General features: G+C 41.6%; 1 protein-coding gene across 21 annotated transcripts in view; it reads right to left on the reverse strand.

The window, feature by feature from the left end:
• LOC110077805 (ABC-type organic anion transporter ABCA8) overlaps positions 1-17,155 on the reverse strand; it is a 109,899-nt gene that overhangs the window by 57,733 nt on the left and 35,011 nt on the right. For 15 of the 21 annotated variants that reach the window (XR_013541082.1, XM_078384330.1, XM_072990775.2 and 12 more), the window contains 10 exons: positions 13,876-14,034; positions 10,887-10,987; positions 10,062-10,288; positions 9,364-9,502; positions 7,575-7,760; positions 5,847-5,979; positions 4,837-5,002; positions 3,092-3,150; positions 1,221-1,331; positions 19-194 (listed from right to left, as the gene is read on the reverse strand). Coding sequence is in view for 20 of the 21 variants with exons in the window: in XM_078384330.1 (XP_078240456.1) it covers positions 19-194; positions 1,221-1,331; positions 3,092-3,150; positions 4,837-5,002; positions 5,847-5,979; positions 7,575-7,760; positions 9,364-9,502; positions 10,062-10,288; positions 10,887-10,987; positions 13,876-14,034 (1,457 nt within the window). In the remaining variant the exon portion in view is untranslated. Of the gene's footprint in view, positions 1-18; positions 195-1,220; positions 1,332-3,091; positions 3,151-4,836; positions 5,003-5,528; positions 5,596-5,846; positions 5,980-7,574; positions 7,761-9,363; positions 9,503-10,061; positions 10,289-10,886; positions 10,988-13,875; positions 14,035-17,155 lie in introns of those variants that run through there. The other 6 variants (XM_078384340.1, XM_078384339.1, XM_078384335.1 and 3 more) reach the window with 3 other exon arrangements.

Genomic DNA, 17,155 nt, shown 5'->3' on the forward strand with positions numbered 1-17,155 from the left:
TAACTGAGAGATGCATACCTCATTTTCTATTTCATTGGATGGCACTCCTTTTATCTTAGCAAATGTCTTTAGATTTTCTTTCACTGTTAGAAATTCAAATTGAATGTTGAACTGGGGGCAAACAGCACTTATGCTTCTAATATGCTCCATATCTGCCTTTTCGGATATATTGTACTTGAATATGGATGCAGAACCTTGAATACACAAGCAAAAAGAGGGCATGGAAAATTACAGAAGCTAGGAATGATGGGACTGAATTGTGCAAAATTCTCTTGCTTATGAAAAATCTTGGTTCTCCAAAATATTGTAACATAAGAATATGAGAAGAATAATGCTGAAATTAATGGAAATCCTAGCTAGTCCAGCATTCTGTTTACACTGTGGAGACCCATAGGCCCCAATAAGAAGTCCACAAATCCTCCTTCCTGTGTTCCCGTTTTGGGATGGAAAAATAAGAGTATGACGTGTGATCAATAGCCTGGAACGGGTAACATGGGAGGGGAAATAGGAACAAGGCTCCAGTTTTAAGTACCCTGTTTCCCCAAAAATAAGACCTAACCTGAAAATAAGCCCTAGTATGATTTTTCAGGATGCTTGTAATATAAGCCCTACCCCAAAAATAAGCCCCAGTTAAGTGAAACCCTGCCCTCCACCATTGTGCAGCAACCAGAAGAAGATGACATGACTGTATTTGAATAAATGTAGATGGTTGTACATGAAAAAAAATAAAACATCCCTGAAAATAAGCCCTAATGCATTTTTGGAGCAAAAATTAATATATGACCCTGTCTTATTTTCGGGGAAATACGGTACGCTTGTTTGGAAGGGACAATGAACCTCATTCTTCACATAGTTTTTTTAAATGGCATTAGGAACCACAAGATGCAGTGATGGCCACCAGATAACATTGATTCCTAATGGAATTATGTCAATTTATGGAAAGAGAGGGGGGAGAGTCTTTGTCACCAGCTACGAGGCGCCATTCTGCCTCCAGTGTCAAAGGCATCATTCCGCAAGACAGCAATCACCAAAAGACAATTGAAGAAGGCTATTGCCCTCATATCCTGCTCATGAGCTTCTCTTGGGCATCTTGGCTGGATACTGAGAAACAGGATGCTGGTCTAGGGAGATCTTTATTCTCAAGCTGCTAGGCTTTTCTTATGTAAACACATTGGGGGCTGGATTGTCAGTCTACATTACATCCAAGTCTTCACTCTTACCACCAGATGGCTCGGAAAGTCCACTCAGAATGTTGAGCAGTGTAGTTTTTCCAGCTCCACTGTGACCAAGCACTGCAGTGATCTGGTCTTCAAAAATATTCAGGGACAAACCTAACATGCAAGAAACGGCATTCACTTTTAGAATGATCGAATGCACTGTGATTGTGATTCTAGGCAGTCCATTTGTATGTGAACAAATCTACTGAGGCTTATTTCTCTGTATTTATAAATACTACCTACTGAGGTTTACTTCCCCAGACTAAAGTTCCACCGAGAACCATGGGATTTCTTGTGAACAAAACCTGAGCACAGAGTGCTGTCCTCTGAAGATGGCGGCCACAGAGACTGGCGAAACGTTAGGAAGAACAACCTTCAGAACACGGCCAAAGAGCCCGAAAAACCCACAACAACCAATGTTTCTGATTTCCTTCTCAGCTTCCCGACCGCTGTTTCCTTTAACGTCACATCAACCACAGAAATGCATTTAGCATTCTCCTCATTCAGATTTCTTTCTGTGTTTCGCAATTTTGAACTGTTCACTCCTTTCCTGCTTTGCGAATAAATGAGCTAGTAATTCTCCAGTGTTACAATTTGCTTCAATTACCACATTTTATATCGTGGACGTTGCTTATTTATTTCATTTCCTTCAGCTCATTTGTCCTTCCCCCTACACATCTTTCAAGTATTGATATGTACGTGGAAATTGATAGAAACCACCCGCCAAGGGTTCTGTTTTGACCTGATCGTGTATATGATTTATAGCAAGAAATTTCAACAGGAGATTCTGTGACAAAATGTTACTTACACAAAAAAATCAGTCATGATGCAATTATTTATACAAGATTCCCTCACTTCTCTACAGCTTCCGGGATTATCCTAGCAGGTCTGGTGGCTTCAATGCTGACAGAAAGTATTTTGGTTCTGCTTTTTGCAAGATACTCTCCTTCCTTGGAAATCTGCCCTTCACAACATGGCTTACTGCTCTTAGGAAAGCTCAAATTGACTTGGTTTATTCTCTGTAATTCCTTGCCAATTTAAAGTGTTGCACATGAGCACATTTTGGGGTAAGGCATTGGAAAACCCAGATATTTATTTGAGACTGCTGCATAATACTGCTCTCTGAAAGCAGAGCAAAATACTACCACAATTTAAATGGTTTCAGACAAGTATTCACAAAGTTTCTCATTTTCTGCCATTTTCCAGGTCTCTCCATGCTGAGACACACCACTGAAATATTGGCATGCACAAGCAAGATTTCCTGGCTTTCCAAGAAAACAAGGGCTTGCTCTGGTTTTCTTTCTTTTTGTTTGTTTGTGGGTTTTTTTTTGTTTGTTTTTCTACATAAGAAACTGCCAAATTCTCAGCAGCTTAATGCCCTTTCCAAGAAATCTTGCACAGGAAAGATACTTGGTGCTTCTTCACCTCTGTCTAAGTGAACCCTGTGAAGAAAAAGAAAGTCACTCTGTACAGGAATTGTAATTTCTCCTGTGCAGCCTGGGATTCCTTCCAGGATAAAAAGTTGACTACAAAAATTCAAAGAAATTCTACAACATTTATCAGGGGGAAAAACACTGTACACAGAAATCTTGTTGGGAGGAGAAAAGGCTGTTTTTTCTGCCTCAGTTTCTCTTCAATAGCAGGAGGCTCTGTGTTTCACTTTCCTAGTCTGAGAAACAGATTGCATATCCACAGTGCGGATAGTGTAGCTTTTTTCACAGGTAAGAGTGTCAGGCCTTGCACTTAGATAACTGGCACAGTGTAGTTTCACAAATAATGATGAAAACTTCGAATTTCAAAAAGTAAAAAAGTAAGGTTTTATTTCCCCCAAAAAAGATCCAAGGAGAAAATTACAAGTATTTTAAAATATTCACCTCTCAAAGCTTCTGTTTTTGTGGTCTTCACTTCATATGTTTTTTTAATGTTGTTTAGCCTAAAACAGGGAAAAGCAAATAATAGTATACAGTAGTATGTTGGGATCCTAATCAAAATTCACACAATCTCCTCAACACAATTGCTTCCACAGAAGGAGGCTCAGCTGTAACTATGCTGGCTAGGGATGTAGTTGATCACTTCTCGTGCCTCCCTATGCAAGGATAAGAAGTTGCAACATCCTGTTCCTTGCCCATGAAAAGGACAAGGAATTCCCAGACTCTTTCAACACAGTTCTCACATTGGCAAGAAGAGTATTGTGCCCCTCTCCTCCCAAACCAACTTTGAGTAAAATTGTCCTCAGGTTAGGTGGCCCACTACTTTATTTAAGAATCTGAATCAATCGTTGGGTTGTACGCCTGTTAACAAACTGCCAGCCTGTCTGAAATTGCATTCGCTTTTGCTCTCCCACATACGGTGCATTTTGCTTTCCGAAGGGAAAGCATCCTAGAGATATACAGTACTGTGTAAATTAGAGACCTGGGAGGGAAAGAGATGTCTCTTTCTTTCTCTCTCTCTCAACTGAAGTCAAAACTCCTTAAATGACAAGAATGAGGACGACACCCCCACACCCCCACCTAAATTGAGTAAATAAAGAAGTGAGAAAGAGGAATTGGGTTCAAACTTGGGCCACAAGAGGTCATGCAGCAAAGCTAGGAACAGGAGCCGGTGGACCAACCAGACCCCTCTCCAGCCCAGGGGAGTCTCTTCCCTCAGGGTGGTGCTGTACAAGGCCAGCCTTGCCCTAGTCAGCTCAAATTCGAGGAGACATCTCTGGGCCCATTTCCCCACTGCTTTTCACAAATTGAGGGTGTTCATCCCTGAAGCTGCCTCAGAAATCTATCCCTGCTTGGGCACCTGAATCACATGATTTGCAGTACCCATTCATGTTACTTAATTGCCAAATGGTGTCCTATGGGGCTCACCACTATTCCCCCTCCCTGCACTATCAGCCACATTTTGACATATTTAAATACAACACCACCCCCGCGCCCATCGTGCCCTGTGAGAATCAGAATGGGATAGGCAAAAATCACCTAGAGTGCTTTTGTTCAATACACATTCAGGGAACCAAGCCTACAGTTCCTATCTAGCCTCAAGAGGCAACCACACATCCTTCTGGCTCACAGGGCAGGTGGGTGCAGGTCATTGGTGATAGGGGACAGAAGGGGTCTGTCTTGCAGTGGGGGGGGCTCTCTTTAAAAGGGTTGTGCTTCTCCCCAATGCTGGCATTGCTGTGACACCTTTATGCCGCGTGCTGATACTCCCCTCTCATCACTGGCAAGGGGGAATGCTCCCGCTCCCACCATCTGCCTGGGCGGTGAGATGGGCAGAAGCATCAATTTAACCAGGACCCCTTCCATTCTTCCATTCTTAGTGCTGACATCCAGCCACCTCAAATTCAGGTCAGAATCACCTTCTAATATCCAAGAGCAAATAGGCTCTACTTTCCTCAAGCATACGCCCAACTGGCTGTCATGCCTAGTATACAAGGCAGTTCATACACCTAAATCTTTTTTGTCAATCTGTATCTTTCTGTTGTAGGATCAAACCAAATCAGACTGGACCCAAAACAAAACCCAGCTATTTTCTCTGACAGCCCATGGCAGCGAAACCCGAACAGTCAAAGGATTTGTGAACGAAAGATATCGTCAAAATGCTAAAAACATCTACATTTCCCATGTACCTGATGGCTTCCTTCCCCTCAAGTTCAGGAGGAACGGGCTCTACATTGTCATTGAAGATACTCCCTTGTTCGCTTGCCATAACACCTTCTGCCAAACTGCTTCTTGATTTAAGCCAGTAAGACTTCTTCAAGAAAAACAAAGGAGGATAGGGCACTCCATATTTGTCTGATAAGTAAAAACAAGCAAACAGCAAGGCTCTTCTGAATCACAAGGTACTGTAGATGTTTATTCTTGGCATTGAACTGAAGGTGCATCTCTCTTGTGATGGATCAGTCCCCTTCTCTCCTTGCACAGTCTCAGTGACTGTGGCAGGAGGGAGGGGAGAATCTGATGTTATTATAAGTTATTACGAAACAGTTATTCATGGAGATCTATTGAAGGACAGGAGAAACAAAGAGCACTCCTTAGCCATGACCAAATGTGTATTGATTGGCCTCATCTGAATAATCTCACCTCTGCTTATAAAGATGTCAGATGGAAATGAATTAAGATCATTTGGACCAGAATAATCCCAGCTAAGGAATTTTGAACTCACACCAAATTCTGCTGGTGCAACTATGCCTTTGGAAGAGTGAGAGTGTCACCACCAGTGGGCAATTTTCAATAATTAAAAAAAATCATCTTTCTGTCCTGCAGCTTTCATGTGGAAGGCATTGGGACCTAAGGACGGAAAAGGGAAGTCTTTATTTACCTCAGGTTACTGCTGCTGGACAACATCATTAGCAGGGGGCTGATGCATTGTGCAGAAGCACAATGCAAGAGATTACACAGGCGTCGGAAAAGTTTCTAGTCAGAAATAGGGAGTTTTTAATTATCAGTCATTGCTTCCTGCTGGTAACATCATCTTCCATAGAAATAGGTTATATAGCAGCATTCCAGCCTATATACTCTTAATACTGCTTCAATGGAAAAAAGAAACAGCTTATGGATCTAGGAATGTGGTGATAAGAACAAGCAGTCATCAGGAATACATCTTCAAGCTAGCATGCATTAATTCAAATGCTCTTACCAGGGATAACCTTGTCAAAGTAGAGAGTCAGCAATATATATAAAACACTGTCCAATATCAGAGCATAAGTGTATGGTGCAGACATTAAGTCAAGAAAATTGAAAGGTCTTCCATATTTTTGAAAATGGAAAATCTGTAGGAAGAGAACAAAGACTATGTTCCACTATATCAAACCAGAACAGGGAAGGTCAACAGCTTAGGAAACATAATGAATCGTTCAGCAAGGATGCTTCAAACAGCACTTTTATTATGCAATAATCCTGCCTTATTCAAAAAATTCATCTGAAGCAGCAGATGACATCAGATGACTACCACCACCACCATCATGATCGTTATCATCATATCTACCATTTTCCTATGTTTTTTTCCACCACTCCTTCAGATTTTTGTCTTACAAAAGTACAAGAGAGAAAGGCAGAATAGCTCCACAATGACTTTTAATTGCATTGCATGGAAATAGGCTCTTGGAAGCATCTGTAAGCATTGCTGCTCTGAATCTAATTTGAGGGAACCCCATTCCCTATACACACCAGCTTGATCACTAGGATTTGTGGAGGCAATCCTTTTCCATGTCCTGTATGAAGAATGTACCACAATATGGAGACACGGGGAGAGCTTTCCCAGCTGCAGCACTCGGTTAAGGAATAGTCTCCCCTTTGCGGCTTGACTGGGGCTGACACTAACCTCATTTTGGCACCAAGTTAAAACATGGTTATTCACCAAGGCCTTCAGGAATTAAAGTACTAGGCTGTGGAGGCTTCCTTATTGCTATTGTTTTAAATATATGTATATTGTTTGGAATGTAATGAATGTTTTTAAAATATTGAATTATCTTTATATTATTTTTATTGCTGTACTCTGCCTTGAGATGATAAAATACAGGGGATAGATAGATAGATAGATAGATAGATAGATAGATAGATAGATAGATAGATAGATAGATAGATAGAGAGAGAGAGAGAGAGAGAGAGAGAGAGAGAGAGAGAGAAGCTCTTAGTAACTGAAGCATGGATCATAACCTAGTAAAAGAGTTAAGTTCATACAATGCACGCATGACCCTTTCATATCCATTGACAAATTTTTCTACATTCCTTATCCAAATAATTTGAAGAAAGAAAATAACTGTGTGATATTATGGCTGGGATCTCCTTTGTCATGGATCTGGAATTTAACAACCAAGATGATTCCTGTGTGGAATTCTCTATCTATAATTAAAAGGGGGGGGCTATTGTGAGCGTTAGAACACCAAGATTATGAATACTAGATCCCTAAAACTTGACTAGGACACTAACAAGACAGATATTCTGTGGCTTGGAAAAGATACTAAAAATTTTAAATTAATTTTAATGCATTAATGTGTTTGAAGTTCACACTACAACATTTAGTCATTAGGATGCTTCCTTGACAAACACATAACTTTGCAGTCAAGAGGATGAAACCAAGGGAAGTAGCCTGAAGGGCACAGTTATATGACTATGCCATCCCTGCTTAAGCACAGTGGGTTGGTTCCTCCTTCATGGGGCTGTAGAGGCCCATAACAGTTGTGGGCATGCCCAGAATTGCCAGCGATTGTACTTCACTCAAAGGGGACAGATGCTACAATGTCTCTAACTTTCACACCTGTCGACCTTTTCTTGAATTCTCTGGCATATAGTGTGTCTAAGCACTAGTCTAACTTGTGCAAAGCCAGGTAGTTCTGCTAGCTGCAGATAAAGCATAACACTCTACCTTTGCAATCCCAGTCCCGAAGGCAAAAGGGCAAAAGATGCTCAGAATCCATTCCAAAGCAGCTGGAAATATATTGAGAAATGACCCAAGACTGAGAATTCCAAAAATAAAAATGAGAAGAAAGACAACAAGGGAAGTGGCTTTAGGCTTCTTTAGAAGTGAACTGATCACAAAGCAGAAGCATATCTGAAAAAGAAGAAATTCATCAGTTTGCTAAATGAAAAGACTCTGTTAGTAGCCTAAGGTATGTTCTGGAGATGGGCATGAACCTCCAGCTCATTGATCAGCTGAACAGGTGTTTGTCACTTCAAAGCTCCTCCCCCTCTGGTGGGTGCCCACTCAGAGGCAGCACCCGGAGGTGTTGGGGCAGGGACGCCAGGCCGCTGCCTCCAAATGGGCGCCTGTTGGAGAAAGCTGGGCTTTCTTAGCGGCTTTATTAGCTGCCGGCTGATAAAGAAACCAGCACAAACTGCTGAACCTGTGGTTTGTGCCCATCTCTAGTAAATTCTAATGAAAATATATTGTGCAAGCCATCAGCTGACAGACATGAGTGGATATGAATACAGCAGGGAAACACAGCTTGTTTACACTCCTATACATCAACCTCTGCAAAAACAGTATGTATACTTAATTTATCATTTGGAAATAGGCTTGGGAAATAGGTGTGGGTGAAAGAGTCAGTTTTTAAATGAATGGATGGATGGATGGATGGATGGATGGATGGATGGATGGATGGATGGATGGATGGATGGATGGATGGATGGATGGATGGATGGATGGATGGATGGATGGATGGATGGATGGATGGATGGATGGATGGATGGATTCGATACTACTTCATAATTGTGATGGGAAGAGATTGAAATCAAGGTAGCACCACATTTTTCTGAGATACTCCTAATTTTTACCAAAAAATATGGCAGACAAGTATTACATGGCTCCCAGCACTGAAAAATGCAGCCTGCAAAAGGTCAATGAACTCTACCCAACCACAATGACCTGACACTGCACACAAAAGACTAGCTAACAACACCCGTCAATCACAGTGACAGACCATCTTCCCACCCCCCTTTACCACAACAATACACCCATAACAAAAAAACACCCTGATCACTATAATCATCCAATCTCCTGAAAAGGACAAAAAGCTGATCCTACAACTACAAATACTCAACTACACTACACCAGAACACAGAGTTCTAACTCTTGTCCTCTGAAGATGCCAGCCACAGAGACTGGTGAAATGTTAGGAAAAAACACCTTCGAAACACAGCCAAACTGCCCAAAAAATCTACAACAACCATCAATATCCAATAATGTTTTCTTCTCAGCAGTGAATGGAAGTTATCCACAGCCAGCCAGCTAATCCACTCTGGGTATGCTTCTGCAATGGATATGAAAAAGATATTTGGGCAACTTTGAGAAACAGGCTTTGTATATCAAGCATTTTGCTCACATTAACTATAGTCGATCAAAAATGCTTTAAAAGTTGATGATATAAACTTGTATCTGAGGTGTGCCAAGCTCTGCATCTCCTGACTTTTAGGAAACTATTAAAGATGGAAGTTTATAAAGCAGCCTTCAAAAACATATCCCCTGCTGTTACAAAATTGTAATTTTTAAATTTATTTTTGTTGCTCTTTTGTTTGGTTCTGTAGGTGGGTGGGGGTTTGCCAGCCTATTCTGTAAACTACCCAGAGTATTAGGTGTCACTAAGTGGCGCAGCATACAAGTTAAATGGATGAATGAATGAATAAATAAATTTTACAAATTAAGCCCATGGACTTACGGACGACATGCCATAAAGGTAGAATAAGTAAAACATGGCAGAAAAGCTGCTCTGTGTAAAATACACATTGTTCAACAGAAGCGTCAGCAACAAGGATGAAATCAAAATGTGTACAGCATACAGCAAACCCCAGGATAACCTACAAATAAAAATATTGTGTTAGCCATTTGAACTTTGGCACATGATTGGGTGATGAATAAACACGAAAGAAGAGTACACTGCAGGCTGTGTTTTTTCAACATGGTACTGAATATAAGATATTTAAGCATTCTTAATCATCCCAGACCATCCCCCTTTTCCTGTGGTAACTAATGATGTGGAGAAGGAATACGGAAATTCACAATGGATGTATGCTTGAACATTAGGGTAGAGCAGAGTAAGATTGCCCAGGGTGGTCACAAATTCCCATCTTTATTATTAAGGTGTATATATATGACATACATATATATATATATGACACACACACACACACACATATATATACATATATATACACACACACACACACACACACACATATATATATATATGACATACATATATATATATGACATACACACACACACACATATATATATATTTACAGTATGTATAAAACATATAATCTTCAAACCAGATTCATATCTTCCCTTTCTTTTTTATATGAAGCTGTTGACTCCAGCTGAGAAAAATAAATCACAGCCAATCTCGTAACTCACCAGAATGCGGTTTCTCGTAGACCCATGCTCTTCATCACCTCTTTCATTTTTCTTTTTTCTCTCGAAACATTTTGTGATAAGAAATACATAAATGGAGACATGGAAACTAATATAGCCAAAAAGAACATACAGCTTTCAATGTTATCTGTTGGGACAAGAAATGGAGATCCCATCCGGATACCACCAATGGATTTCATTTCATCCCAAACTGAATGATTGGTGATATGCTATGAGAAAAGAGAGAGAGAGAGAGAGAGATCCAGTGGAGGAGGGGATTAATGAAATTCCTTTAGCAGTTTATAATTCCCCCTTTTTAATGTGCACAAATAAAATCAGAGTTCTCACAGCTTCCTTATCGTTATCAACCCCATGAGGGAAACAATAATCATGCTTCACAAGAAAATTTCATAATTTGATCATTTTTCTTTTGTTGTCTTTCATAAGTGTTCTTGTGAACACGCACTTGCCCTGTAATCACCAAGGAGAAATGGGAGGCAGGAAAAAGGGTTTCCCTCTTTGAGGTCCAATGGTGAGGGTGGAGGGACATTAATGGACTACGTTTCCTTCCTTCCTTCCTTCCTTCCTTCCTTCCTTCCTTCCTTCCTTCCAAAGAAGGGCTTTCTCAAGCCAACTGATGCTTCCCTGTCTTGAACAGAGTCTGAGGTTTTGATTACATAAGGACTAGCACCTGATGCTGGTAAAAATATAATTTGATATGGGGACTAATAAGATAAACAAGACCAAAAATCCAAATGTTTCAAATGGCATAATGATGCAAACCAGCTAGAAAAGACTAGTCGTTCAAAACAAAGCAATTCTACTTACTTCAATAAGAGCACTGTCAATACTAGACTGTAGTGATAGAAAGCCCTCAAACCAGTATCTTGGACTGTTACAAAAATCTGATGAATTGTCGTAACAAATATCTAGAAGCAACAGAAAAAGAGGAAGAACAATATGTCCAATGTTATAAGTCAGGAAAACCACAATTAACGAGGAAATGGTTGAAAATTTATTCAAAATATATTGATGGGCGCACCAAACATGAGAATGAGTTACTTCATCTCAGTAGATCTGGTACGATCAGGAGGAACACACATGGATATGCTCTCAAAATGTGTTCTTCACTTTTCTAACTCTAGATTATCTAGTTCCTTTCCAAAAGAGTACAGAAACACTACAAAATCCACTTCCAAACTGCTTGCTGAACATTTTGCATTTGCTTTTTGGTTCCTTCTGTTCATTGGTGTCTTCCTCCCTTTCTACAATTCTAATGCCTACATGGACACTAATAACAGATTGCAAAAAAGCAATAATTTTGGTATGATAACATATACAGTGGTGCCTCGCTTGATGACGTTAATTCGTACCAGCAAAATCACTGTAGAGCGAAAACGTTGTCAAACGAAATTAAAAAACCAATTGAAACACATTGAAAACCGCTCAATGTGTTCCAATGCGCTGAAAACTCACCGTCCAGTGAAGACCCTCCATAGGGGCAGCCATTTTCCATGCCTGTGCAACGAGGAATCCGTCCCTAAGCACAGCGGGGGGCCATTTTCTTCAGCCGGCGGCCATTTTGAAACCCAGCAATCAGCTGTTTGCTGATCGTCGTAAAGCGAAAATCGGTTCCCGAAGCAAGGAACCGAGCATCGCAAAGCGGAAAAAAACCATTCAAACCATCAAGCGGATTCGTCGTTAAACAGGGTAATCGTAAAGCGGGCCACGACTGTATAGTGTCAAATATCCCAAGGTTCAGGGAAGCCCACACTAGCCACTGTGTCACACTACCCTGGTGATCATGTAGCACCATCCGAATTCTATCATCTGCATATCTGAGGTTGTTGATATTTCTTCCAGCGATCTTAATTCCGGACTGGGATTCCTCCAGTCCAGCCTTTCGCATGATGTATTCTGCAAATAAGTTAAATAAGCCGGGGGACAATATTCATCCTTGTCGTACTCCTTTCCCAACGTTGAACCAATCAGCTGTTCCATATCAAGCTCTAACTTTTGGTTCCGGTCCCACGTATAGGTTTCTCAGGAGGTAGATAAGGTGATCAGGCAGTCCCATTTCTTTAAGGACTTGCCATAGTTTGCTGTGGGCCACACAGTCAAAGGCTTTTGCATAGTCAATAAAGCAGAAGTAGATGTTTTTCTGGAACTCTCTGACGTTCTCCATAATCCAGCGCATATTAGCAATTTGGTCTCTAGTTCCTCTGCCCCTTCAAAATCCAGTTTGTACTTCTGGGAGTTCTCAGTCCACATACTGCTGAAGCCTAACTTGTAGGATTTTGAGCATAACCTTGCATGTGTGAAATGTGTGCAATTGTACGGTAGTTGGAAAATTCTTTGGCACTTCCCTTCTTTGGGATTGTGATGTAGACTGATCTTTTCCAATCCTCTGGCCACTAATGAGTTTTCCAGACTTGCTGGCATATAGCGTGTAGCACCTTAATAGCATTGTCTTTTAAGATTTTAAATAGTTCCACTGGAATGCCATCACCTCCACTGGCCTTGTTGTTAGCCATGCCTTCTAAGGCCCACTTGACTTCACTCTCCAGGGTGTCTGGCTCAAGGTCAGCAACCACATTATCTGGGTTGTCCGGGATATCCAAATCTTTCTGGTATAAATCCTCTGTGTATTCTCGCCACCTCTTCTTGACGTCTTCTGCTTCTGTTAGGTCCCTATCATTTGTGTCCTTTATCATGTTGATCTTTGCACAAAATGTTCTTTTAATATCTCCTATTTTCTTGAACAGATCTCTGGTTTTTCCCTTTCTATTATTTTCCTCTATTTCTTTGCACTGTTCATCTAAGAAGGCCGTCTTGTCTCTCCTTGCTATTCTTTGGAAGTCTGCATTCAATTTTCTGTAACTTTCCCTATCTCCCTTGCATTTTGTTTCCCTTCTCTTCTCTGCTATTTGTAAGGCCTCATTGGACAGCCACTTTGCTTTCTTACATTTCCTTCTCTTTGGGATGGTTTTTGTTGCTGCCTCTTGTACAATGTTACAAGCCTCCATCCATAGTTCATCAGGCACTCTGTCCACCAAATCTTGTTCCTTAAATCTGTTCCTCACTTCCACTGTGTATTCATAAGGGATTTGGTTTAGATTATACCTGACTAGCCCAGTGGTTTTTTTTTTTACTTTCTTCAATTTAAGCTTGAATTTTGATATAAGAAGCTGATGATCAGAGCCACAATCAGCTCCAGGTCTTGTTTCTGCTGACTGTATAGAGCTTCTCCATCTTTGGCTGCAGAGAACATAAGCAATCTGATTTTGGTATTGCCCATCTGGTGATTTCCATGTGTAGAGTCGCCTCTTGTGTTGTTGGAAAAGAGTGTTTGTGATGACCAGCTTGTTCTCTTAACAAAACTCTATAAGCCTTTGCCCTGCTTCATTTTGAACTCCAAGACCATACTTACCTGCTGTTCCTTTTATCTCTTGACTCCCTACTTTAGCATTCCAGTGCCCTACAATGAGAAGAACATCTTTCTTTGGTGTCAGTTCTAGAAAGTGTTGTAAGTCTTCATAGAATTGGTCAATTTCAGCCTCTTCTGCATCGGTGGTTGGTGCATAAATGTGGATTACTGTGATGTTGAAAGGTCTGCCTTGGATTCATTAATACTATCTAAGTGTTCACAAATGTGCATACAAAATGAACAAGTGAACCAGTATATTTTCTACATTGAAATAAAACACAGAATGACAATATATGATGACAGGAGTTCAAATTTACACATGGCTTTGATGTACCTGTGTGGTTTTTAAGAAAACAGCTGGAAAATGAATACAAATTCACCTTGAATTACCTAATTGTCCAATATAATCGCTGGGAGAAACCACTTTACCCAAAGGAAATCTGAGTCGATAAGAAACATCATCCACAAATACTACTCCAATTATGTCATCGTTCTCTTCTTGGATTACATCCATGGCTTTTTCATCTCCAACTATTTCTGTTCTTATACCTGTAACATGATAATCCTGCTGTCACTATACATACATACATACATACTCTCAATATCAATATTTTTATCTTTTTAAATTTGTTTTTGCCTGATATGAGAGACCAGATGTTCTCATAGTGTTACATTCATAGCTGTACCATAAAAATATGGAAAGATTGAGCAAGATGTCACTTGCAGAATTCATAAACTGATTTTTAAGGGGGGGTCATTTATTAGTTTGAACTTTAGACTTCTGAACTGCAACTGGCTGACGCAATAAGAAAGAGACCTGAAAAGTATAAAAATCATAATCAGGGATAAGCAACCATGATCATCAGAGTGAGGAACAATCTGGTCCTACAGTCACCTCCCATACAAACATGCACACTATTCAGCAACATCACTTTATCCAAACTGAAAAAGAGGCAAGTGAATAACTAATTTCTTCAGCTCTGGTGGAAGCAATAACAGTGGTTCTTTCAAGAGCTTCCCCTGTGCATTTCAAATGCTTATTCCTATGGACAACCTGAGATACAAACAAAGGAAAGCACATAGATTAGGCCCTTACTATGTTCAAAATAGGGTACACATGTAAAAGCAACCTCTAGGCACTGGCTCAAGACAATAACTGATGATTATAATAGAAATCTTAGAGCTGGAAGGGAATCTATATAAATCATCAAAGAGGCACAGTGAGGAATGAAACTCCCAACCTCCTAAACCACTGACTGAGCAGTTCATCATTGAGCCAGCCCTCCTATTAGGCAGAGTGGGGCACTTGCTTTGGGCGGTGCTGAAGGGGCACAGAATGTCTCCATAGCACAGTGCCTTATTCCCCAATATTAATATTTTACTCTTCAGTATGACTGAAATTACAAAGAGAAAATTACGGAAGGCAGTCAAGAGGGCTGTGATCTACCAATGGAAAGCATTATTCCAGGAAAGTGGTTGTCTGGAACCCATCCCGTCTGGGCTCGGACCTAGTCTGAAGACTGAATAATCCTTGATTGTCCTTCTGTTGAGAAAGGAAAGTGCAACCCTTTCTCTCTTATTCAGTCTCTCTGCATCTTTTACTATTGGTATCCTAATGGAATGGGTAGCAAGAATGCTATACATCAGTGGCTGTGTTCACTGTATGATCATTTTCAGAGTGTGATGCTGAGGCAAATGCTCTTCAGATCTCAGGTATTTGTGCTTATGTACCAAAGCTATGTGATCCCTAGTGTTATCAAATGTTGATATCAAAGGTAGGAATTATGTGGCCTGCAGGTTGAATGCAGACTGTGTGTGTGTGTTTTGTGCAGTCCCTTAAGCTTGTCACTGGTTTAAACAATTGGCCAAAAAAGGAGGACCACCAGAGGTCATGGTCCTCCATTTGATTCCTATTTTTAGGCCCTGAACTTCAAAATAGCCAGAAACAACATTTTAAAAACTCAGGAAAATGGACATGTCATAATCAAAAGGGTCACAGGATGTCAAAAACAGCGCAGGCTGGGCACTGAAGACCTTCTGCAACTGCCTATCCTTTATCTGTAGGAGGGTGTTGGGAGTGTTTGACAGTTTGGAAGAACATTTCATTAAGATGCTGAGAAGATCTTTATTTCCTCCAGGGGCAGGGACTTCAGTTGCAGGACTCTGTCAAGTCAGATTTAAGTTGCACTGGTGACTCAACTTTGACTCAACTCAGAGAGTTTTTTTTCTTTATGACTTGGACTTGACTTGTGACTTGGAACGTGGAGAAAAAAAGCTTGTTTTTAATAGGGATTCGGGCAGTGGTGGGATTTAGCCGGTTCGCACCAGTTCTACAGAACCGATACTTAATGTACTATTGGTTCTGCAGAACCGTTTGCTGGCCTGCTGAATTCCACCTCTGGCTGGGAGGGAAGTTGGGACTGCAGCTGGACAGAAGGAGGTGACATGGGAACAAGTAGGACAACCAGCTAGCCATGTAGCAGGACCGAGGGGGAGATGGTGACATCAGCAGGAACAGGAGCAGCCCGCACACTGAGGAGGGCTAAGCCCACAGAAGCAGGAGGAGCCCGCACTCAGGGAGGAGAAGCAACAGCAGCAACAGCGGCAGCGGCAGCGGCAGCGGCAGCAATGGCAGCAGCAGCAGCAGTGGCGGCGGCAGCTGCCCTGCTAACACTGCCAGCCTGCCCGCACAAGGCATTTAATAGAATGGATGGGTTGTGCAGTCTGTGTGACTCACAAACCGGGAGCCGGGAGGGGGTGCTGAGCATGAGCTCCGCCCATGGCTTTCCAGGGAGCCTATGCCCAAGCCAGGTGGCACTGAGTGACAGCTCTGGCCACCACTTTCTGGGTAGCCCTCTTGCCCTGAAGCTGATCAGTGAGGCTTCTGAGGACACGCCGCTCCTGTGGAGCCGGCAGCCAGGCAGGCGTTTGCTGGGGTGAGGGAACCAAGGGAGGGCAGCACTGCCTGAGGAGAAGCTAGGAAGAGAGCAGGGGGTGGGGAACTGAGGGGGGGTAAAGAATAACGGAGTGGAGGGAGCTTTCCCTCCCCTCTTCCTGGGTTTGCACAGAATGGCCAATCCAGTGTGGGGACCTGTTTAATAGGCAAGAAAATACTGGCCAATCAGAGACAGGCGGGGGTGCAGAAAATGGAGGCTGGAGATGGATCTGCCTCTGCCTGTCCCTCGGTGACTGCCTGGACATTGGGAGAATGTGACCGCATGGGAGAGGTCTGTTCACAAGGAGGGAAGGGCAGAGCACACACCCTCACCAGGGACAGTGGCTGTTAATTTAGGAATCCCACCCAATGCATAGATTTCCAAACTGCCCAAAAAGTTATTTCGGAGGAAACCTGCATAGGTTTGGTAGGGCAGCAACAGATGAGAGGGCGCAAGAAGATGCTCTCTCTCAATGGGCTTCTGCAAGCATGCAAGAAGAGGGTCAGGATCACATGTGTGGAGATCCACCTCAGGGTTGTTTCTTGGCTGGTTCAGTACAGGGATAAGCACGTGTCCAAAGGAGCAAGGCTAAGAGATCCAGTAACACCCATTCTGTCTTTTTTTAAATTTAAAATTATGTTAATTATAAACATAATATGACAAAGACAAAAATAAAAAGCAACATGTGTTGTTGTTTAGTTGTTAAGTCGTGTCCGACTCTTTGTGACCCCATG

Source organism: Pogona vitticeps, chromosome 2 (assembly GCF_051106095.1).
Source record: "Pogona vitticeps strain Pit_001003342236 chromosome 2, PviZW2.1, whole genome shotgun sequence".
Classification (NCBI taxonomy): domain Eukaryota; kingdom Metazoa; phylum Chordata; class Lepidosauria; order Squamata; family Agamidae; genus Pogona; species Pogona vitticeps.